Here is a 24,730-nt window from a genome sequence, read left to right on the forward strand (position 1 = left end):
CCTTTGACAAGGTCCAGCATGGGAGGTTAGTTAGGAAAATTCAGTCGCTAGGTATACATGGAGAGGTGGTAAATTGGATTAGACATTGGCTCAATGGAAGAAGCCAAAGAGTGGTAGTAGAGAATTGCTTCTCCGAGTGGAGGTCTGTGACTAGTGGTGTGCCACAGGGATCAGTGCTGGGTCCATTGTTATTTGTCATCTATATCAATGATCTGGATGATAATGTGGTAAATTGGATCAGCAAATTTGCTGATGATACAAAGATTGGAGGTGTAGTAGACAGTGAGGAAGGTTTTCAGAGCCTGCAGAGGGACTTGGACCAGCTGGGAAAATGGGCTGAAAAATGGCAGATGGAGTTTAATACAGACAAGTGTGAGGTATTGCACATTGGAAGGACAAACCAAGGTAGAACATATAGGGTTAATGGTAAGGCACTGAGGAGTGCAGTAGAACAGAGGGATCTGGGAATACAGATACAAAATTCCCTAAAAGTGGCGTCACAGGTAGATAGAGTCATAAAGAGAGCTTTTGGTACATTGGCCTTTATTAATCAAAGTATTGAGTATAGGAGCTGGAATGTTATGATGAGGTTGTATAAGGCATTGGTAAGGCCGAATCTGGAGTATTGTGTTCAGTTTTGGTCACCAAATTACAGGAAGGATGTGGAAGCTATGGAAAGGGTGCAGAGGAGATTTTCCAGGATGTTGCCTGGATTGGAAGACAAGTCTTAGGAGGCAATTTTAGCAGAGCTGGGACTTTTCTCTTTGGATGAGAGGGGACTTGATAGAGATCTACAAGATGAGAGGCATAAGTAGGGTGAATAGACAGTACCTGTTTCCCAGGGCATGAATAGCAAACCCCAGAGGGCATATGTACAAAGTTAAGGGAGGGAAGTTTAAGGGAGACATCAGGGGTAAGTTTTTACACAGAGGGTTGTGGGTGCCTGGAATGACTTGCCAGGGTTGGTGGTGAAGGCTAAAACATTAGGGGTATTTAAGAGCCTCTTGGACAGGCACATGGATGAAAGAAAAATAGAGGGTTACGGGGTAGTGTGGGTTTAGTCAGGTTTTTTTAAGGAATGTATGGGTCGGCACAACATCGAGGGCCAAAGGGCCTGTACTGTGCCGTAATACTCTGGTGTCTAGTGTCTAGTGGGAATGGCCACAAATCTATTCTAGGCTATGGTTCTCAGTGTAAACCATGATATGAATTTGTGCATTTTGCAGGAGATCCGTTTGTACATGTTTAGCACACCAACACAGAATGAAAACCATTTCCTGGGCCTTGATGCGCTGCAGCTTAAGAACACCAACTGTTTGCTGAGATTGTTGCAAGTGAACTTTTCCCTTTCCCACAACATAGATTAGGGTTCTTTGAATCATCTTGCAGAAAATAAGAGAGTTACTTGAAAAAGAAGCAGAAAATGCTGAAAACACTCAGCATGTCAGCCAATATCTGTGGATAGAGAGAAAGAGATGTATAATATCACAGGTCCCTTCATCAGAAGCAGACCAGAAACATTAGCTTCTCTCCCGACAGATGGCCACTAACCTGCTGAGCTCACTTATTGTTTTTGTGTTGTATTTGCAGCAAAATTTATTTTTATATTTTCATTGAATATTTGCTTCTCTGTCCTCATTGCTATAAAGGGAGCTGAAGTGACACAAAAGAAGAAGAGACTAGCTCTACACTACTCTGCTCACCTTTAATTTCTTTCAGCTTATATTTTTGGCCATAAGCAATATCTGCAATATAGATGTAAGGGGGTTTCGATTTTTATGTTACTGCGGAGGCCAATTAAAATGGCGTTTTTGTTATGTTAATCTGGGGAATGCAGCTTTGTTGTGCTTTAACGCTGAGAAAGTTTGCGCTAGCAGCTTATTGTGGTTTAGAGGGTGATAAGAGGGTGCTATTAACCAATTGCGATAGTTGTTATGGTTTGGGTGTATTTGAAGATACTGTATGCGCGGGGTTTTGGGGCAGAAGGCGGGAGAGCGAGACAGAGGATGGACCAGGTGCTGTGAGTCCGCTAACGGGGTCGGACCCCGAGCGGGACGTTCGGCGAGGAGACGGAGACGGACTCGTGTGGAGCGTCTGGTCGACCACCGTTGTTGGTCCCAGGCGGCCGGTCGAGGTGGTCCGAGGGGTCACAGGGTGAAGAAGAAGGTCCTTGAGCTCCAACGGTTTTTTGTGCACGAAGAGAGTGAACTTTGATAAGTGTGGCGCCTTTTATTTTCCTTTTATATTTTATTCTCTTTTAATTATATAGTTCCAGTAATATCTATAAACTGTAAATCATTTAATTACATCTGGTGTATTGTCTGTTATTTGGGTGGGGTGGGGTACCTCACACAGCATCCACACAAACAAATTATCCAGTTTGGCGGGGCCGAGGCTGTTTCCCTAGACGACAGCGAGCCGAGCGACCCTGAGGGTGGCCGGGGGGCTACATTGAGATTACGTTTTCAGTTGTAGGATATCTTTGTGACATTGCATGTAACAGCACAGTGTAAGAGAACGCTTAAAAAATATTTTACGTAATAGATGTCTTTGACAGACTTGTCAACTTTGAGCCATACAGCATAGAAAAAGGCCACTTGGCCCACTGTGTCTGTAACAACCTTAAATCACCTTGTTGCATTAATCTTACACTAAATTCCATTTTATTCTCCTACATTCTGATTATCTCCATACTCTGCCCCCATCATACCCTCCCCACTGCCTGATTCCACCATACACCTACAGACTAGGGGTATTTTACCACATCCAACAATGATGCCTTCAGTGATAGAGGACATGAGCAGAGAACAGAGGAGGTCAGGATCTAAACTGGGTCAAGAGCTATGAGGCAGCACTTCCCATAGTGCTTCTCAATTCCAGTCATTACAGAGACCCTCCTAATTAGCGTCAATATCAGATATGTGGCAGTCACTATGAACAGTCTTAGGAAAGGTTTTTCCATCCTTTCACAAACTATATTGGGGGATAGCAACCCAATAGATATGTCCCATGTTCAGGGGTGTCTGCTGATTATTGGGAGAATTAATGGAGAACCTATTACTGCAAATAATACACCTGAGGCATACTAGGATGACGAGATCAACCACTCCGACAATAATTATTTGATAAAGCCATAAACTGTGAGTAACATCAGGGAGCTGAGGCCAGGCCACCAATTCAATTCTGATGGCTTTCAACCAACTCTCACCCCCATATTTGGCATTAGTTATAGGTTGTGACTGTAAATGAAGCACCCTTCTTTTCTTGGTCATCTCACTATCAACATCAAGCATTCCCAGACCTGACCGAAGGCAGAGTATATAAGAATAAAGAACAGAGAAGCAGCAAGAAGTCATTCAGTCCCCTATGATTGCTCTGCAATACCATAAGATCACGGCTGACCATTTAGTTCAGCACCACTTTCTTGTTCTGGCAACGAATCCCATGCTTTTCCTGTCATGGGATTGATGTCATGGTAAACATCTAGCATACCCTGTCTTGAATATATGCAGCAACTAACCTCTCACAACTCCCTTGGACAGAGAATTCTAGGTCCATTCTCATCTCTGTCCTGATGGCTCATTCCTTATTTGGAGATGGTGACCCTTGGTTCTGAATACTCCAAATAGAGGAAACCTTCTGCAACTATCCTCTCAAGCCTTGTATGCTTCATTGATGTAACCTCTTACTTAAGGAAGTACAGGTCCACTTTGCTTAACTTCTTTTCAATTGACAAAGCAGCTAAACCAGGAATCAGTCTGGTGAACCTTCACTGCACTCCTGTAGTACAATATATCCTCTCTGACGTGGGGAGAGAAGACCTATACAGGTGTGGTCTTGTCAGGGACAGACATAATTGCAGAAAGACCAACACACAATGGATCTAAAGGCTGTATCTAAAGGAAATTTAGGACAAGATCCTTCATCAATACTCATCAGAACTTGCAGAAATACATCTCTGTTCATATAATAAAGGCTAACACACCACTTGCTTTCCTAATTGCTGCCCTATTTGCATGTAAATCACTGATCTGTGTACAAGAACATTCTGTGTATCAGCACCTTTTGATCCGTCACCATTTAAACATACTTTGTTTCTCTCTGTTTTCCATCAAGGTTAATGACATCACCTTTTTCTGGTAAGATGGCGGCATGTTCAGACACAGTGGCCTCTCAGGGGCCAACCAAAGACATTTTTGTCTTTTCTAAACTTTTTTTTATGATTGTAAGACAATGCTGGAGATAAGGAACTTCAAGTACAGCAGGTCCACCCCATCAGCGAGCTGCTCGTTGCTGGAGGAGCTGGATGGTGCGGACCACATTACTGCCTGCCTCAAGAAGGCATTGGAGTCAATGCCTGATGGCGGTGTGTAGTCTAATAGTGAGAGACTGTCTTGGATGTTTCTCTTGTGATTGTAAGACCTGTTGGACTTGGTAATGTAAAATGCTGCAAGTCTGTTTCCCTTCTTTATTGGCGAGAGAGACAGCTGTGTGGCCCAGGTTGTAGCAAGGACTAGGCCTCGAGCTGCAGGGTTGCATGTTGCAGCAGTTCAGGAGAGGAGACATCGGAGGCAGTGTAGTGTGGTGTCCATGTTGGCTTGGGGGCTGATCCCTCCGATGGTGCTGCCATCCAGGGTTCACTGGGAAGGCAAGCTGGACTGCACACATGCAATCGTATGTTTGTCCATCTGTGAACTGCAGACTACAGACTGCTGAGAACTGTTTATTCTTGCTGATAACACCCATGCATGCAATGTCTGAGCTTGTACACTGTATACATTCTCTGACATTAAATTGAACCATTGAAACACTGAACTATTGAGAGAAACATTGTAGAAGAGTCACTCTGTGTGGACAAAGCGTTGGTGTGAACAGAAAACCCAGAAGAGTACAGCACTGAGCAGGCCTGTTGAGCCGCAGTGGTGTACAGCACTGGACCACGCAGTGCCGCGCAGCACTGGACCACGCAGTGCGGTACAGCAGTGGGACACGCAGTGCGGTACAGCAGTGGGACACGCAGTGCCGTACAGCAGTGGACCACGCAGTGCCATACAGCACTGGACCGTGCAGTGCCGCGCAGCACTGGACCACGCAGTGCCGCATAGCACAGGACCACACAGTGCCGTACAGCAGTGGGACACGCAGTGCCGCACAGCACTGGACCACGCAGTGCCGCGCGGCAGTGGGACACGCAGTGCCGCGCAGCAGTGGACCGTGCAGTGTCGTACAGCAGTGGGACACGCAGTGCCGTACAGCACAGGACCACGCAGTGCCGTACAGCACAGGACCACTCAGTGCCATACAGCAGTGGGACACGCAGTGCCGTACAGCAGTGGGACACGCAGTGCCGTACAGCAGTGGGACACGCAGTACGGTACAGCAGTGGGACACGCAGTGCCGTACAGCACAGGACCACGCAGTGCCGTACAGCAGTGGGACACGCAGTGCCGCACAGCAGTGGGACACGCAGTGCCGCACAGCAGTGGGACACGCAGTGCCGCACAGCAGTGGGACACGCAGTGCCGCACAGCAGTGGGACACGCAGTGCCGCACAGCAGTGGGACACGCAGTGCCGGACAGCAGTGGGACACGCAGTGCGGTACAGCACAGGACCACGCAGTGCCGTACAGTAGTGGGACACGCAGTGCCGTACAGCACAGGAACACGCAGTGCCGTACAGCAGTGGGACACGCAGTGCCGTACAGCAGTGGGACTGGACCACGCAGTGCGGTACAGCAGTTGGACACGCAGTGCCGCGCAGCACTGGACCACGCAGTGCCGCGTAGCACTGGACCACGCAGTGCCGCGCAGCAGTGGGACACGCAGTGCCGTAGAGCAGTGGGACACGCAGTGCCGTACAGCAGTGGGACACGCAGCGCCGTACAGCAGTGGGACACGCAGCGCCGTACAGCAGTCGGACACGCAGCGCCGTACAGCAGTCGGACACGCAGCGCCGTACAGCAGTGGGACACGCAGTGCCGTGCAGCACTGGACCACGCAGTGCCGCGAGCACTGGACCACGCAGTGCGGTACAGCAGTGGGACACGCAGTGCCAAGCAGCAGTGGGACACGCAGTGCCGCGCAGCACTGGACCACGCAGTGCCGTACAGCAGTGGGACACGCAGTGCCGTACAGCAGTGGGACACGCAGTGCCGTACAGCAGTGGGACACGCAGTGCCGTACAGCAGTGGGACACGCAGTGCCGTACAGCAGTGGACCGTGCAGTGCCGCGCAGCACAGGACCACGCAGTGCCGCGCAGCACAGGACCACGCAGTGCCGCGCAGCACTGGACCACGCAGTGCCGCGCAGCACTGGACCACGCAGTGCCGCATAGCACAGGACCACGCAGTGCGGTACAGCAGTGGGACACGCAGTGCGGTACAGCAGTGGGACACGCAGTGCCGTACAGCAGTGGGACACGCAGTGCCGCACAGCAGTGGGACACGCAGTGCCGCGCAGCACTGGACCACGCAGTGCGGTACAGCAGTGGGACACGCAGTGCGGTGCAGCAGTGGGACACGCAGTGCCGTACAGCAGTGGGACACGCAGTGCCGCACAGCAGTGGGACACGCAGTGCCGCGCAGCACTGGACCACGCAGTGCCGCGCAGCACTGGACCACGCAGTGCCGCGCAGCACTGGACCACGCAGTGCCGCGCAGCACTGGACCACGCAGTGCCGCGCAGCACTGGACCACGCAGTGCCGCATAGCACTGGACCACGCAGTGCGGTACAGCAGTGGGACACGCAGTGCCGTACAGCAGTGGGACACGCAGTGCCGTACAGCACAGGACCACGCAGTGCCGTACAGCACTGGACCACGCAGTGCGGTACAGCAGTGGGACATGCAGTGCCGTACAGCAGTTGGACACGCAGTGCCGCACAGCAGTGGAAAACGCAGTGCCGCGCAGCACTGGACCACGCAGTGCCGCATAGCACAGGACCACGCAGAGCGGTACAGCAGTGGGACACGCTGTGCCGTACAGCAGTGGGACACGCAGTGCCGTACAGCAGTGGGACACGCAGTGCCGTACAGCAGTGGACCGTGCAGTGCCGTACAGCGCAGGACCCTGCAGTGCCGTACAGGACAGGACCACGCAGTGCCGCACAGCAAAGGACCACGCAGTGCCGCGCAGCACTGGACCACGCAGTGCCGCATAGCACAGGACCACGCAGTGCGGTACAGTAGTGGGACACGCAGTGCCGTACAGCAGTGAGACACGCAGTGCCGTACAGCAGTTGGACACGCAGTGCCGTACAGCAGTGGGACACGCAGTGCCGCGCAGCACTGGACCACGCAGTGCGGTACAGCAGTGGGACACGCAGTGCCGCGCAGCACTGGACCACGCAGTGCCATGCAGCAGTGGGACACGCAGTGCCGTACAGCAGTGGGACACGCAGTGCCGTACAGCAGTGGGACACGCAGTGCCGTACAGCAGTGCACCGTGCAGTGCCGTACAGCACAGGACCACGCAGTGCCGTACAGCACAGGACCACGCAGTGCCGTACAGCACAGGACCACGCAGTGCCGTACAGCACTGGACCACGCAGTGCGGTACAGCAGTGGGACACGCAGTGCCGTACAGCAGTGGGACACGCAGTGCCGCGCAGCACTGGACCACACGCAGTGCGGTACAGCAGTGGGACACGCAGTGCCGTACAGCAGTGAGACACGCAGTGCCGTACAGCAGTTGGACACGCAGTGCCGTACAGCAGTGGGACACGCAGTGCCGCGCAGCACTGGACCACGCAGTGCGGTACAGCAGTGGGACACGCAGTGCCGCGCAGCACTGGACCACGCAGTGCCATGCAGCAGTGGGACACGCAGTGCCGTACAGCAGTGGGACACGCAGTGCCGTACAGCAGTGGGACACGCAGTGCCGTACAGCAGTGCACCGTGCAGTGCCGTACAGCACAGGACCACGCAGTGCCGTACAGCACAGGACCACGCAGTGCCGTACAGCACAGGACCACGCAGTGCCGTACAGCACTGGACCACGCAGTGCGGTACAGCAGTGGGACACGCAGTGCCGTACAGCAGTGGGACACGCAGTGCCGCGCAGCACTGGACCACACGCAGTGCGGTACAGCAGTGGGACACGCAGTGCCGCGCAGCACTGGACCACGCAGTGCCATGCAGCAGTGGGACACGCAGTGCCGTACAGCAGTGGGACACGCAGTGCCGTACAGCAGTGGGACACGCAGTGCCGTACAGCAGTGGACCGTGCAGTGCCGAACAGCACAGGACCACGCAGTGCCGCGCAGCACAGGACCACGCAGTGCCGCGCAGCACTGGAGCACGCAGTGCCGCGCAGCACTGGAGCACGCAGTGCCGCGCAGCACTGGACCACACAGTGCCGCATAGCACAGGACCACGCAGTGCGGTACAGCAGTGGGACACGCAGTGCCGCACAGCAGTGGACCGTGCAGTGCCGTACAGCAGTGGGACACGCAGTGCCGTACAGCAGTGGGACACGCAGCGCCGTACAGCACAGGACCACGCAGTGCCGTACAGCAGTGGGACACGCAGTGCCGTACAGCACAGGACCACGCAGTGCCGTACAGCACAGGACCGTGCAGTGTCGTACAGCACAGAACACACAGTGCCGTACAGCAGTTGGACACGCAGTGCCGTACAGCAGTGGGACACGCAGTGCCGTGCAGCAGTTGGACACGCAGTGACGTACAGCAGTGGGACACGCAGTGCGGTACAGCAGTGGGACACGCAGTGCGGTACAGCAGTGGGACACGCAGTGCCATACAGCACAGGAACACACAGTGCCGTACAGCAGTGGGACCACGCAGTGCCGTACAGCAGTGGATCGTGCAGTGCGGTACAGCAGTGGGACACGCAGTGCCGTACCGCAGTGGGAAACGCAGTGCCGAACAGCACAGGACCACGCAGTGCCGCACAGCAGTGGACCGTGCAGTGCCGTACAGCACAGAACACGCAGTGCCGTACAGCAGTGGGACACGCAGTGCCGTACAGCACAGGACCACGCAGTGCCGTACAGCACAGGACCACGCAGTGCCGTACAGCAGTGGGACAAGCAGTGCCGTACAGCACAGGACCACGCAGTGCCGTACAGCACAGGACCACGCAGTGCCGTGCAGCAGTGGGACACGCAGTGCCTTACAGCACAGGACCACGCAGTGCCGTACAGCACAGGACCACGCAGTGCCGCGCAGCAGTGGGAGACGCAGTGCCGCGCAGCAGTGGGACACGCAGTGCCGTACAGCACAGGACCACGCAGTGCCGCACAGCAGTGGGACACGCAGTGCCGTACAGCAGTGGGACACGCAGTGCCGTTCATCACTGGACCACGCAGTGCCGCGCAGCACTGGACCACGCAGTGCCGCGCAGCACAGGACCACGCAGTGCCGCACAGCAGTGGGACACGCAGTGCCGTACAGCAGTGGGACACGCGGTGCCGTACAGCAGTGGACCGTGCAGTGTCGTACAGCACAGAACACACAGTGCCGTACAGCAGTTGGACACGCAGTGCCGCACAGCAGTGGGACACGCAGTGCCGCGCAGCACTGGACCACGCAGTGCCGCACAGCAGTGGGACACGCAGTGCCGTACAGCAGTGGGACACGCAGTGCCGTACAGCAGTGGGACACGCAGTGCCGTACAGCACAGGACCACGCAGTGCCGCGCAGCAGTGGGACACGCAGTGCCGCGCAGCAGTGGGACACGCAGTGCCGCGCAGCACTGGACCACGCAGTGCGGTACAGCAGTTGGACACGCAGTGCTGTACAGCACTGGACCACGCAGTGCCGCGCAGCACTGGACCACGCAGTGCCGCATAGCACAGGACCACGCAGTGCGGTACAGCAGTGGGACACGCAGTGCCGTACAGTAGTGGGACACGCAGTGCCGCATAGCAGTGGACCGTGCACTGCCGTACAGCAGTGGGACACGCAGTGCCGTACAGCAGTGGGACACGCAGTGCCGTACAGCACAGGACCACGCAGTGCCGTACAGCACAGGACCGTGCAGTGTCGTACAGCAGAGAACACACAGTGCCGTTCAGCAGTTGGTCACGCAGTGCCGTACAGCAGTGGGACACGCAGTGCCGTGCAGCAGTTGGACACGCAGTGACGTGCAGCAGTGGGACACGCAGTGCGGTACAGCAGTGGGACACGCAGTGCGGTACAGCAGTGGAACACGCAGTGCGGTACAGCAGTGGGACACGCAGTGCCGTACAGCACAGGAACACACAGTGCCGTACAGCAGTGGGACACGCAGTGCCGTACAGCAGTGGATCGTGCAGTGCGGTACAGCAGTGGGACACGCAGTGCCGTACAGCAGTGGGACACGCAGTGCCGAACAGCAGTGGGACACGCAGTGCCGTACAGCAGTGGACCGTGCAGTGTCGTACAGCAGTGGGACACGCAGTGCCGCACAGCAGTGGACCATGCAGTGTCGTACAGCAGTGGGACACGCAGTGCCGTACAGCAGTGGACCGTGCAGTGCCGTACAGCAGTGGGACACACAGTGCCGTACAGCACAGGACCACGCAGTGCCGTACAGCAGTGGGACACGCAGTGCCGTACAGCAGAGGGACACGCAGTGCCGTACAGCACAGGACCGTGCAGTGTCGTACAGCACAGAACACACAGTGCCGTACAGCAGTGGGACACGCAGTACGGTACAGCAGTGGGACACGCAGTGCCGTACAGCAGTTGGACACGCAGTGCCGTGCAGCAGTGGGACACGCAGTGCCGTACAGCAGTGGGACACGCAGTGCGGTACAGCAGTGGGACACGCAGTGCGGTACAGCAGTGGGACACGCAGTGCCGTACAGCACAGGAACACGCAGTGCTGTACAGCAGTGGGAACACGCAGTGCCCTACAGCAGTGGGACATGCAGTGTCATACAGCAGTGGATCGTGCAGTGCGGTACAGCAGTGGGACATGCAGTGCCGTACAGCAGTGGGACACGCAGTGCCGAACAGCAGTGGGACACGCAGTGCCGCACAGCAGTGGGACACGCAGTGCCGTACAGCAGTGGGACACGCAGTGCCGTACAGCATTTGGACACGCAGTGCCGTACAGCAGTTGGACACGCAGTGCGGTACAGCAGTGGGACACGCAGTGCCGCACAGCAGTGGACCGTGCAGTACCGTACAGCAGTTGGACACGCAGTGCCGTACAGCACAGGACCACGCAGTGCCGTACAGCAGTGGACCGTGCAGTGTCGTACAGCACAGAACACACAGTGCCGTACAGCAGTTGGACACGCAGTTGCGTACAGCAGTGGGACACGCAGTGCCGCACAGCAGTGGACCGTGCAGTACCGTACAGCAGTTGGACACGCAGTGCCGTACAGCACAGGACCACGCAGTGCCGTACAGCAGTGGACCGTGCAGTGTCGTACAGCACAGAACACACAGTGCCGTACAGCAGTGGGACACGCAGTGTCGTGCAGCAGTGGGACACGCAGTGCCGTACAGCACAGGACCACGCAGTGCCGTACAGCAGTGGGACACGCAGTGCCGTACAGCACAGGACCACGCAGTGCCGTACAGCACAGGACCACGCAGTGCCGTGCAGCAGTGGGACACGCAGTGCCGTGCAGCAGTGGGACACGCAGTGCCGTACAGCACAGGACCACGCAGTGCCGTACAGCAGAGGACCACGCAGTGCCGCATAGCACAGGACCACGCAGTGCGGTACAGCAGTGGGACACGCAGTGCCGTACAGCAGTGGGACACGCAGTGCCGCACAGCAGTGGACCGTGCAGTGCCGTACAGCAGTGGGACACGCAGTGCCGTACAGCACAGGACCACGCAGTGCCGTACTGCAGTGGGACACGCAGTGCCGTACAGCAGTGGACCGTGCAGTGCCGTACAGCAGTGGGAACACGCAGTGCCATACAGCAGTGGGACACGCAGTGCCGTACAGCAGTGGGACACGCAGTGCCGTACAGCAGTGGGACACGCAGTGCCGTACAGCACAGGACCACGCAGTGCCGCGCAGCACTGGACCACGCAGTGCGGTACAGCAGTGGGACACGCAGTTCCTTACAGCACAGGACCACGCAGTGCCGTACAGCAGTGGGACACGCAGTGCCGCTCATCACTGGACCACGCAGTGCCGCGCAGCACTGGACCGTGCAGTGCCGTACAGCAGTGGGACACACAGTGCCATACAGCACAGGACCACGCAGTGCCGTACAGCAGTGGGACACGCAGTGCCGTACAGCACAGGACCACGCAGTGCCGTACAGCAGTGGACCGTGCAGTGCCGTACAGCAGTGGGACACACAGTGCCATACAGCACAGGACCACGCAGTGCCGTACAGCAGTGGGACACGCAGTGCCCTACAGCAGTGGGACACGCAGTGCCGTACAGCAGTGGGACACGCAGTGCCGTACAGCAATGGGACACGCAGTGCCGTACAGCACAGGACCACGCAGTGCCGTACAGCACAGGACCGTGCAGTGCCGTACAGCAGAGAACACACAGTGCCGTTCAGCAGTTGGACACGCAGTGCCGTACAGCAGTGGGACACGCAGTGCTGTGCAGCAGTTGGACACGCAGTGACGTACAGCAGTGGGACACGCAGTGCGGTACAGCAGTGGGACACGCAGTGCGGTACAGCAGTGGGACACGCAGTGCGGTACAGCAGTGGGACACGCAGTGCGGTACAGCAGTGGGACACGCAGTGCCGTACAGCACAGGAACACACAGTGCCGTACAGCAGTGGATCGTGCAGTGCGGTACAGCAGTGGGACACGCAGTGCCGTACAGCAGTGGATCGTGCAGTGCGGTACAGCAGTGGGACACGCAGTGCCGTACAGCAGTGGGACACGCAGTGCCGAACAGCAGTGGGACACGCAGTGCCGCACAGCAGTGGGACACGCAGTGCCGTACAGCAGTGGGACACGCAGTGCCGTACAGCACAGGACCACGCAGTGCCGTACAGCACAGGACCACGCAGTGCCGTACAGCAGTGGGACACGCAGTGCCGCACAGCAGTGGACCGTGCAGTGTCGTACAGCAGTGGGACACGCAGTGCCGTACAGCAGTGGGACACGCAGTGCCGTACAGCACAGGAACACACAGTGCCGTACATCAGTGGGACCACGCAGTGCCGTACAGCAGTGGGACACGCAGTGCCGTACAGCAGTGGATCGTGCAGTGCGGTACAGCAGTGGGACACGCAGTGCCGTACAGCAGTGGGAAACGCAGTGCCGAACAGCAGTGGGACACGCAGTGCCGTACAGCAGTGGGACACGCAGTGCCGTACAGCAGTGGACCGTGCAGTGCCGTACAGCGCAGGACCATGCAGTGCCGTACAGGACAGGACCACGCAGTGCCGCACAGCAAAGGACCACGCAGTGCCGCGCAGCACTGGACCACGCAGTGCCGCATAGCACAGGACCACGCAGTGCGGTACAGCAGTGGGACACGCAGTGCCGTACAGCAGTGAGACACGCAGTGCCGTACAGCAGTTGGACACGCAGTGCCGTACAGCAGTGGGACACGCAGTGCCGCGCAGCACTGGACCACGCAGTGCCATGCAGCAGTGGGACACGCAGTGCCGTACAGCAGTGGGACACGCAGTGCCGTACAGCAGTGGACCGTGCAGTGCCGTACAGCACAGGACCACGCAGTGCCGTACAGCAAAGGACCACGCAGTGCCGCGCAGCACTGGACCACGCAGTGCCGCATAGCACAGGACCACGCAGTGCGGTACAGCAGTGGGACACGCAGTGCCGTACAGCAGTGAGACACGCAGTGCCGTACAGCAGTTGCACACGCAGTGCCGCGCAGCACTGGACCACGCAGTGCCATGCAGCAGTGGGACACGCAGTGCCGTACAGCAGTGGGACACGCAGTGCCGTACAGCAGTGGACCGTGCAGTGCCGTACAGCACAGGACCACGCAGTGCCCTACAGCACAGGACCGTGCAGTGTCGTACAGCACAGAACACACAGTGCCGTACAGCAGTTGGACACGCAGTGCCGTACAGCAGTGGGACACGCAGTGCCGTGCAGGACAGGACCACGCAGTGCCGCACAGCAAAGGACCACGCAGTGCCGCGCAGCACTGGACCACGCAGTGCCGCATAGCACAGGACCACGCAGTGCCATGCAGCAGTGGGACACGCAGTGCCGTACAGCAGTGGGACACGCAGTGCCGTACAGCAGTGGACCGTGCAGTGCCGTACAGCACAGGACCACGCAGTGCCGTACAGCACAGGACCACGCAGTGCCGTACAGCACTGGACCACGCAGTGCGGTACAGCAGTGGGACACGCAGTGCCGTACAGCAGTTGGACACGCAGTGCCGTACAGTAGTGGGACACGCAGTGCCGCGCAGCACTGGACCACGCAGTGCGGTACAGCAGTGGGACACGCAGTGCCGTACAGCAGTGGGACACGCAGTGCCGTACAGCACAGGACCACGCAGTGCCGTACAGCACAGGACCATGCAGTGTCGTACAGCAGAGAACACACAGTGCCGTTCAGCAGTTGGACACGCAGTGCCGTACAGCAGTTGGACACGCAGTGCGGTACAGCAGTGGGACACGCAGTGCGGTACAGCAGTGGGACACGCAGTGCGGTACAGCAGTGGGACACGCAGTGCCGTACAGCACAGGAACACACAGTGCCGTACAGCAGTGGGACACGCAGTGCCGTACAGCAGTGGATCGTGCAGTGCGGTACAGCAGTGGGACACGCAGTGCCGTACAGCAGTGGGACACGCAGTGCCGAACAGCAGTGGGACACGCAGTGCCGCACAGCAGTGGACCGTGCAGTGTCGTACAGCAGTGGGACACGCAGTGCCGTACAGCAGTTGGACACGCAGTGCGGTACAGCAGTGGGACCACGCAGTTGCGTACAGCAGTGGGACACGCAGTGCCGCGCAGCAGTGGACCGTGCAGTGCCGTACAGCAGTTGGACACGCAGTGCCGTACAGCACAGGACCACGCAGTGCCGTACAGCAGTGGGACATGCAGTGCCGTGCAGCAGTGGGACACGCAGTGCCGTACAGCACAGGACCACGCAGTGCCGTACAGCAGTGGGACACGCAGTGCCGTACAGCACAGGACCGTGCAGTGCCGTACAGCACAGAACACACAGTGCCGTACAGCAGTTGGACACGCAGTGCCGTACAGCAGTGGGACACGCAGTGCCGTGCAGCAGTTGGACACGCAGTGCCGTGCAGCAGTTGGACACGCAGTGACGTACAGCAGTGGGACACGCAGTGCCGTGCAGCAGTTGGACACGCAGTGCCGTGCAGCAGTTGGACACGCAGTGCCGTACAGCAGAGAACACACAGTGCCGTACAGCAGTGGCACACGCAGTGCCGTACAGCAGTGGGACATGCAGTGCGGTACAGCAGTGGGACACGCAGTGCCGTACAGCACAGGAACACACAGTGCCGTACAGCAGTGGGACACGCAGTGCCGTACAGCAGTGGGACACGCAGTGACGTACAGCAGTTGGACACGCAGTGCCGTACAGCAGTGGGACCACGCAGTGCCGTACAGCAGTGGGACACGCAGTGCCGTACAGCAGTGGATCGTGCAGTGCGGTACAGCAGTGGGACACGCAGTGCCGTACAGCAGTGGGAAACGCAGTGCCGAACAGCAGTGGGACACGCAGTGCCGCACAGCAGTGGACCGTGCAGTGCCGTACAGCAGTGGGACACGCAGTGCCGTACAGCAGTGGGACACGCAGTGCCGTACAGCACAGGACCACGCAGTGCCGTACAGCAGTGGGACACGCAGTGCCGTACAGCAGTGGGACACGCAGTGCCGTACAGCAGTGGGACACGCAGTGCCGTACAGCATTTGGACACGCAGTGCCGTACAGCAGTTGGACACGCAGTGCGGTACAGCAGTGGGACCACGCAGTTGCATACAGCAGTGAGACACGCAGTGCCGCACAGCAGTGGACCGTGCAGTGCCGTACAGCAGTTGGACACGCAGTGCCGTACAGCACAGGACCACGCAGTGCCGTACAGCAGTGGACCGTGCAGTGTCGTACAGCACAGAACACACAGTGCCGTAGAGCAGTGGGACACGCAGTGCCGTGCAGCAGTGGGACACGCAGTGCCGTACAGCACAGGACCACGCAGTGCCGTACAGCAGTGGGACACGCAGTGCCGTACAGCACAGGACCACGCAGTGCCGTACAGCACAGGACCACGCAGTGCCGTGCAGCAGTGGGACACGCAGTGCCGTGCAGCAGTGGGACACGCAGTGCCGTGCAGCACAGGACCACGCAGTGCCGTACAGCACAGGACCACACAGTGCCGTGCAGCAGTGGGACACGCAGTGCCGCGCAGCAGTGGGACACGCAGTGCCGCGCAGCAGTGGGACACGCAGTGCCGCGCAGCAGTGGGACACGCAGTGCCGCGCAGCAGTGGGACACGCAGTGCCGTGCAGCACAGGAGCACGCAGTGCCGTACAGCAGTGGGAGACGCAGTGCCGCGCAGCAGTGCGACACGCAGTGCCGCGCAGCAGAGCGACACGCAGTGCCGTACATCACTGGACCGTGTAGTGTCGTACAGCAGTGGACCGTGCAGTGCCGTACAGCAGTGGGACACGCAGTGCCGTACAGCAGTGGACCGTGCAGTGCCGTACAGCACTGGACCACGCAGTGCCGTGCAGCACTGGACCACGCAGTGCCGCGCAGCACTGGACCACGCAGTGCCGCATAGCACAGGACCACGCAGTGCGGTACAGCAGTGGGACACGCAGTGCCGTACAGCAGTGGGACACGCAGTGCCGCACAGCAGTGGACCGTGCAGTGCCGTACAGCAGTGGGACACGCAGTGCCGTACAGCAGTGGGACACGCAGTGCCGTACAGCACAGGACCACGCAGTGCCGCACAGCAGTGGACCGTGCAGTGCCGTACAGCAGTGGGACACACAGTGCCATACAGCACAGGACCACGTAGTGCCGTACAGCAGTGGGACACGCAGTGCCGTACAGCAGTGGGACACGCAGTGCCGTACAGCAGTGGGACACGCAGTGCCGTACAGCACAGGACCACGCAGTGCCGTACAGCACAGGACCGTGCAGTGTCGTACAGCAGAGAACACACAGTGCCGTTCAGCAGTTGGACACGCAGTGCCGTGCAGCAGTGGGACACGCAGTGCCGTGCAGCAGTTGGACACGCAGTGACGTACAGCAGTGGGACACGCAGTGCGGTACAGTAGTGGGACACGCAGTGCGGTACAGCAGTGGGACACGCAGTGCGGTACAGCAGTGGGACACGCAGTGCCGTACAGCACAGGAACACACAGTGCCGTACAGCAGTGGGACACGCAGTGCCGCACAGCAGTGGACCGTGCAGTGTCGTACAGCAGTGGGACGCGCAGTGCCGTACAGCAGTGGGACACGCAGTGCCGTACAGCATTTGGACACGCAGTGCCGTACAGCAGTTGGACACGCAGTGCCGTACAGCACAGGACCACGCAGTGCCGTACAGCAGTGGACCGTGCAGTGTCGTACAGCACAGAACACACAATGCCGTACAGCAGTGGGACACACAGTGCCGTGCAGCAGTGGGACACGCAGTGCCGTACAGCACAGGACCACGCAGTGCCGTACAGCAGTGGGACACGCAGTGCCGTACAGCACAGGACCACGCAGTGCCGTACAGCACAGGACCACGCAGTGCCGTGCAGCAGTGGGACACGCAGTGCCATGCAGCAGTGGGACACGCAGTGCCGTGCAGCACAGGACCACGCAGTGCCGTACAGCAGTTGGACACGCAGTGCCGCGCAGCAGTGGGACACGCAGTGCCGCGCAGCAGAGGGACACGCAGTGCCGCGCAGCAGTGGGACACGCAGTGCCGCGCAGCAGTGGGACACGCAGTGCCGCGCAGCAGTGGGACACGCAGTGCCGTACAGCACAGGACCACGCAGTGTCATACAGCAGTGGGACACGCAGTGCCGTACAGCAGTGGACCACGCAGTGCCGTACAGCACAGGACCACGCAGTGCCGCACAGCAGTGGGAGACGCAGTGCCGCGCAGCAGTGGGACACGCAGTGCTGCGCAGCAGTGCGACACGCAGTGCCGTACATCACTGGACCGTGCAGTGTCGTAAAGCAGTGGACCGTGCAGTGCCGTACAGCAGTGGGACACGCAGTGCCGTACAGCAGTGGGACACGCAGTGCCGTACAGCAGTGGGACACGCAGTGCCGTACAGCACAGGACCACGCAGTGCCGTACAGCACAGGACCACGCAGTGTCGTACAGCAGTGGGACACGCAGTGCCGTACAGCAGTGGACCATGCAGTGCCGTACAGCACAGGACCACGCAGTGCCGCACAGCAGTGGGAGACGCAGTGCCGCGCAGCAGTGGGACACGCAGTGCCGCGCAGCAGTGCGACACGCAGTGCCGTACATCACTGGACCGTGCAGTGTCGTAAAGCAGTGGACCGTGCAGTGCCGTACAGCAGTGGGACACGCAGTGCCGTACAGCACAGGACCACGCAGTGCCGTACAGCAGTGGACCGTGCAGTGTCGTACAGCACAGAACACACAGTGCCGTAGAGCAGTGGGACACGCAGTGCCGTGCAGCAGTGGGACACGCAGTGCCGTACAGCACAGGACCACGCAGTGCCGTACAGCAGTGGGACACGCAGTGCCGTACAGCACAGGACCACGCAGTGCCGTACAGCACAGGACCACGCAGTGCCGTGCAGCAGTGGGACACGCAGTGCCGTGCAGCAGTGGGACACGCAGTGCCGTGCAGCACAGGACCACGCAGTGCCGTACAGCACAGGACCACACAGTGCCGCGCAGCAGTGGGACACGCAGTGCCGCGCAGCAGTGGGACACGCAGTGCCGCGCAGCAGTGGGACACGCAGTGCCGCGCAGCAGTGGGACACGCAGTGCCGCGCAGCAGTGGGACACGCAGTGCCGTGCAGCACAGGAGCACGCAGTGCCGTACAGCAGTGGGAGACGCAGTGCCGCGCAGCAGTGCGACACGCAGTGCCGCGCAGCAGAGCGACACGCAGTGCCGTACATCACTGGACCGTGTAGTGTCGTACAGCAGTGGACCGTGCAGTGCCGTACAGCAGTGGGACACGCAGTGCCGTACAGCAGTGGACCGTGCAGTGCCGTACAGCACTGGACCACGCAGTGCCGCGCAGCACTGGACCACGCAGTGCCGCGCAGCACTGGACCACGCAGTGCCGCATAGCACAGGACCACGCAGTGCGGTACAGCAGTGGGACACGCAGTGCCGTACAGCAGTGGGACACGCAGTGCCGCACAGCAGTGGACCGTGCAGTGCCGTACAGCAGTGGGACACGCAGTGCCGTACAGCAGTGGGACACGCAGTGCCGTACAGCACAGGACCACGCAGTGCCGCACAGCAGTGGACCGTGCAGTGCCGTACAGCAGTGGGACACACAGTGCCATACAGCACAGGACCACGTAGTGCCGTACAGCAGTGGGACACGCAGTGCCGTACAGCAGTGGGACACGCAGTGCCGTACAGCAGTGGGACACGCAGTGCCGTACAGCACAGGACCACGCAGTGCCGTACAGCACAGGACCGTGCAGTGTCGTACAGCAGAGAACACACAGTGCCGTTCAGCAGTTGGACACGCAGTGCCGTGCAGCAGTGGGACACGCAGTGCCGTGCAGCAGTTGGACACGCAGTGACGTACAGCAGTGGGACACGCAGTGCGGTACAGCAGTGGGACACGCAGTGCGGTACAGCAGTGGGACACGCAGTGCCGTACAGCACAGGAACACACAGTGCCGTACAGCAGTGGGACACGCAGTGCCGCACAGCAGTGGACCGTGCAGTGTCGTACAGCAGTGGGACGCGCAGTGCCGTACAGCAGTGGGACACGCAGTGCCGTACAGCATTTGGACACGCAGTGCCGTACAGCAGTTGGACACGCAGTGCCGTACAGCACAGGACCACGCAGTGCCGTACAGCAGTGGACCGTGCAGTGTCGTACAGCACAGAACACACAATGCCGTACAGCAGTGGGACACACAGTGCCGTGCAGCAGTGGGACACGCAGTGCCGTACAGCACAGGACCACGCAGTGCCGTACAGCAGTGGGACACGCAGTGCCGTACAGCACAGGACCACGCAGTGCCGTACAGCACAGGACCACGCAGTGCCGTGCAGCAGTGGGACACGCAGTGCCATGCAGCAGTGGGACACGCAGTGCCGTGCAGCACAGGACCACGCAGTGCCGTACAGCAGTTGGACACGCAGTGCCGCGCAGCAGTGGGACACGCAGTGCCGCGCAGCAGAGGGACACGCAGTGCCGCGCAGCAGTGGGACACGCAGTGCCGCGCAGCAGTGGGACACGCAGTGCCGCGCAGCAGTGGGACACGCAGTGCCGTACAGCACAGGACCACGCAGTGTCGTACAGCAGTGGGACACGCAGTGCCGTACAGCAGTGGACCACGCAGTGCCGTACAGCACAGGACCACGCAGTGCCGCACAGCAGTGGGAGACGCAGTGCCGCGCAGCAGTGGGACACGCAGTGCTGCGCAGCAGTGCGACACGCAGTGCCGTACATCACTGGACCGTGCAGTGTCGTAAAGCAGTGGACCGTGCAGTGCCGTACAGCAGTGGGACACGCAGTGCCGTACAGCAGTGGGACACGCAGTGCCGTACAGCAGTGGGACACGCAGTGCCGTACAGCACAGGACCACGCAGTGCCGTACAGCACAGGACCACGCAGTGTCGTACAGCAGTGGGACACGCAGTGCCGTACAGCAGTGGACCATGCAGTGCCGTACAGCACAGGACCACGCAGTGCCGCACAGCAGTGGGAGACGCAGTGCCGCGCAGCAGTGGGACACGCAGTGCCGCGCAGCAGTGCGACACGCAGTGCCGTACATCACTGGACCGTGCAGTGTCGTAAAGCAGTGGACCGTGCAGTGCCGTACAGCAGTGGGACACGCAGTGCCGTACAGCAGTGGGACACGCAGTGCCGTACAGCAGTGGGACACGCAGTGCCGTACAGCAGTGGGACACGCAGTGCCGTACAGCAGTGCGACACGCAGTGCCGTTCATCACTGGACCACGCAGTGCCGTACAGCACAGGACCACGCAGTGCCGTACAGCACAGGACCGTGCAGTGTCGTACAGCAGAGAACACACAGTGCCGTTCAGCAGTTGGACACGCAGTGCTGTACAGCAGTTGGACACGCAGTGCCGTGCAGCAGTTGGACACGCAGTGACGTACAGCAGTGGGACACGCAGTGCGGTACAGCAGTGGGACACGCAGTGCGGTACAGCAGTGGGACACGCAGTGCGGTACAGCAGTGGGACACGCAGTGCGGTACAGCAGTGGGACACGCAGTGCCGTACAGCACAGGAACACACAGTGCCGTACAGCAGTGGGACACGCAGTGCCGTACAGCAGTGGATCGTGCAGTGCGCTACAGCAGTGGGACACGCAGTGCCGTACAGCAGTGGGACACGCAGTGCCGTACAGCAGTGGGACACGCAGTGCCGTACAGCAGTGGACCGTGCAGTGTCGTACAGCAGTGGGACACGCAGTGCCGTACAGCAGTGGGACACGCAGTGCCGTACAGCAGTGGATCGTGCAGTGCGGTACAGCAGTGGGACACGCAGTGCCGTACAGCAGTGGGACACGCAGTGCCGAACAGCAGTGGGACACGCAGTGCCGCACAGCAGTGGACCGTGCAGTGTTGCACAGCAGTGGGACACGCAGTGCCGTACAGCAGTTGGACACGCAGTGCGGTACAGCAGTGGGACCACGCAGTTGCGTACAGCAGTGGGACACGCAGTGCCGCGCAGCAGTGGACCGTGCAGTGCCGTACAGCAGTTGGACACGCAGTGCCGTACAGCACAGGACCACGCAGTGCCGTACAGCAGTGGGACACGCAGTACGGTACAGCAGTGGGACACGCAGTGCCGTACAGCACAGGACCGTGCAGTGTCGTACAGCACAGAACACACAGTGCCGTACAGCAGTTGGACACGCAGTGCCGTACAGCAGTGGGACACGCAGTGCCGTGCAGCAGTTGGACACGCAGTGACGTACAGCAGTGGGACACGCAGTGCGGTACAGCAGTGGGACATGCAGTGCGGTACAGCAGTGGGACACGCAGTGCCGTACAGCACAGGAACACACAGTGCCGTACAGCAGTGGGACCACGCAGTGCCGTACAGCAGTGGATCGTGCAGTGCCGTACAGCAGTGGGACACGCAGTGCCGTACAGCAGTGGGACACGCAGTGCCGTACAGCACAGGACCACGCAGTGCCGTACAGCAGTGGGACACGCAGTGCCGTACAGCAGTTGGACACGCAGTGCGGTACAGCAGTGGGACCACGCAGTTGCATACAGCAGTGGGACACGCAGTGCCGCACAGCAGTGGACCGTGCAGTGCCGTACAGCAGTTGGACACGCAGTGCCGTACAGCACAGGACCACGCAGTGCCGTACAGCAGTGGACCGTGCAGTGTCGTACAGCACAGAACACACAGTGCCGTAGAGCAGTGGGACACGCAGTGCCGTGCAGCAGTGGGACACGCAGTGCCGTACAGCACAGGACCACGCAGTGCCGTACAGCAGTGGGACACGCAGTGCCGTACAGCACAGGACCACGCAGTGCCGTACAGCACAGGACCACGCAGTGCCGTGCAGCAGTGGGACACGCAGTGCCGTGCAGCAGTGGGACACGCAGTGCCGTACAGCACAGGACCACGCAGTGCCGTACAGCACAGGACCACACAGTGCCGTGCAGCAGTGGGACACGCAGTGCTGCGCAGCAGTGGGACACGCAGTGCCGCGCAGCAGTGGGACACGCAGTGCCGCGCAGCAGTGGGACACGCAGTGCCGTACAGCACAGGAGCACGCAGTGCCGTACAGCAGTGGGAGACGCAGTGCCGCGCAGCAGTGCGACACGCAGTGCCGTACATCACTGGACCGTGCAGTGTCGTACAGCAGTGGACCGTGCAGTGCCGTACAGCAGTGGGACACGCAGTGCCGTACAGCAGTGGGACACGCAGTGCCGTACAGCAGTGGGACACGCAGTGCCGTACAGCAGTGCGACACGCAGTGCCGTTCATCACTGGACCACGCAGTGCCGCGCAGCACTGGACCACGCAGTGCCGCGCAGCACTGGACCACGCAGTGCCGCATAGCACAGGACCACGCAGTGCGGTACAGCAGTGGGACACGCAGTGCCGCACAGCAGTGGACCGTGCAGTGCCGTACAGCAGTGGGACACGCAGTGCCGTGCAGCAGTGGGATACGCAGTGCCGCGCAGCAGTGGGACACGCAGTGCCGTACAGTACAGGAGCACGCAGTGCCGTACAGCAGTGGGAGACGCAGTGCCGCGCAGCAGTGCGACACGCAGTGCCGTACATCACTGGACCGTGCAGTGTCGTACAGCAGTGGACCGTGCAGTGCCGTACAGCAGTGGGACACGCAGTGCCGTACAGCAGTGGGACACGCAGTGCCGTACAGCAGTGGGACACGCAGTGCCGTACAGCAGTGGGACACGCAGTGCCGTACAGCAGTGCGACACGCAGTGCCGTTCATCACTGGACCACGCAGTGCCGCGCAGCACTGGACCACGCAGTGCCGCGCAGCACTGGACCACGCAGTGCCGCATAGCACAGGACCACGCAGTGCGGTACAGCAGTGGGACACGCAGTGCCGTACAGCAGTGGGACACGCAGTGCCGTACAGCAGTGGGACACGCAGTGCCGCACAGCAGTGGACCGTGCAGTGCCGTACAGCAGTGGGACACGCAGTGCCGTACAGCACAGGACCACGCAGTGCCGTACAGCAGTGGACCGTGCAGTGCCGTACAGCAGTGGGACACACAGTGCCATACAGCACAGGACCACGTAGTGCCGTACAGCAGTGGGACACGCAGTGCCGTACAGCAGTGGGACACGCAGTGCCGTACAGCAGTGGGACACGCAGTGCCGTACAGCACAGGACCGTGCAGTGTCGTACAGCAGAGAACACACAGTGCCGTTCAGCAGTTGGACACGCAGTGCCGTACAGCAGTGGGACACGCAGTGCCGTGCAGCAGTTGGACACGCAGTGACGTACAGCAGTGGGACACGCAGTGCGGTACAGCAGTGGGACACGCAGTGCGGTACAGCAGTGGGACACGCAGTGCGGTACAGCAGTGGGACACGCAGTGCCGTACAGCACAGGAACACACAGTGCCGTACAGCAGTGGGACACGCAGTGCCGTACAGCAGTGGATCGTGCAGTGCGGTACAGCAGTGGGACACGCAGTGCCGTACAGCAGTGGGACACGCAGTGCCGCACAGCAGTGGACCGTGCAGTGTCGTACAGCAGTGGGACACGCAGTGCCGTACAGCAGTGGGACACGCAGTGCCGTACAGCAGTGGGACACGCAGTGCCGTACAGCATTTGGACACGCAGTGCCGTACAGCAGTTGGACACGCAGTGCGGTACAGCAGTGGGACCACGCAGTTGCGTACAGCAGTGGGACACGCAGTGCCGCGCAGCAGTGGACCGTGCAGTGCCGTACAGCAGTGGGACACGCAGTGCCGTACAGCACAGGACCACGCAGTGCCGTACAGCACAGGACCACGCAGTGCCGTGCAGCAGTGGGACACGCAGTGCCATGCAGCAGTGGGACACGCAGTGCCGTGCAGCAGTGGGACACGCAGTGCCGTGCAGCAGTGGGACACGCAGTGCCGTGCAGCACAGGACCACGCAGTGCCGTACAGCAGTTGGACACGCAGTGCCGCGCAGCA

At 60.0% G+C, this 24,730-nt stretch overlaps 1 protein-coding gene across 1 annotated transcript in view; it reads right to left on the minus strand.

Annotated features, from left to right (window-relative positions):
• Positions 1 to 23,126, minus strand: part of ky (kyphoscoliosis peptidase) — a 77,755-nt gene extending 54,629 nt beyond the window's left edge. The window contains exon 1 of the mRNA XM_072256984.1: positions 23,027 to 23,126. Coding sequence (XP_072113085.1) covers positions 23,027 to 23,126 — 100 coding nt within the window. The remainder of the gene's footprint in view (positions 1 to 23,026) is intronic.
• Positions 23,127 to 24,730: the final 1,604 nt, after the last annotated feature.

This window comes from Mobula birostris, chromosome 4 (assembly GCF_030028105.1).
Source record: "Mobula birostris isolate sMobBir1 chromosome 4, sMobBir1.hap1, whole genome shotgun sequence".
Classification (NCBI taxonomy): Eukaryota; Metazoa; Chordata; class Chondrichthyes; order Myliobatiformes; family Myliobatidae; genus Mobula; species Mobula birostris.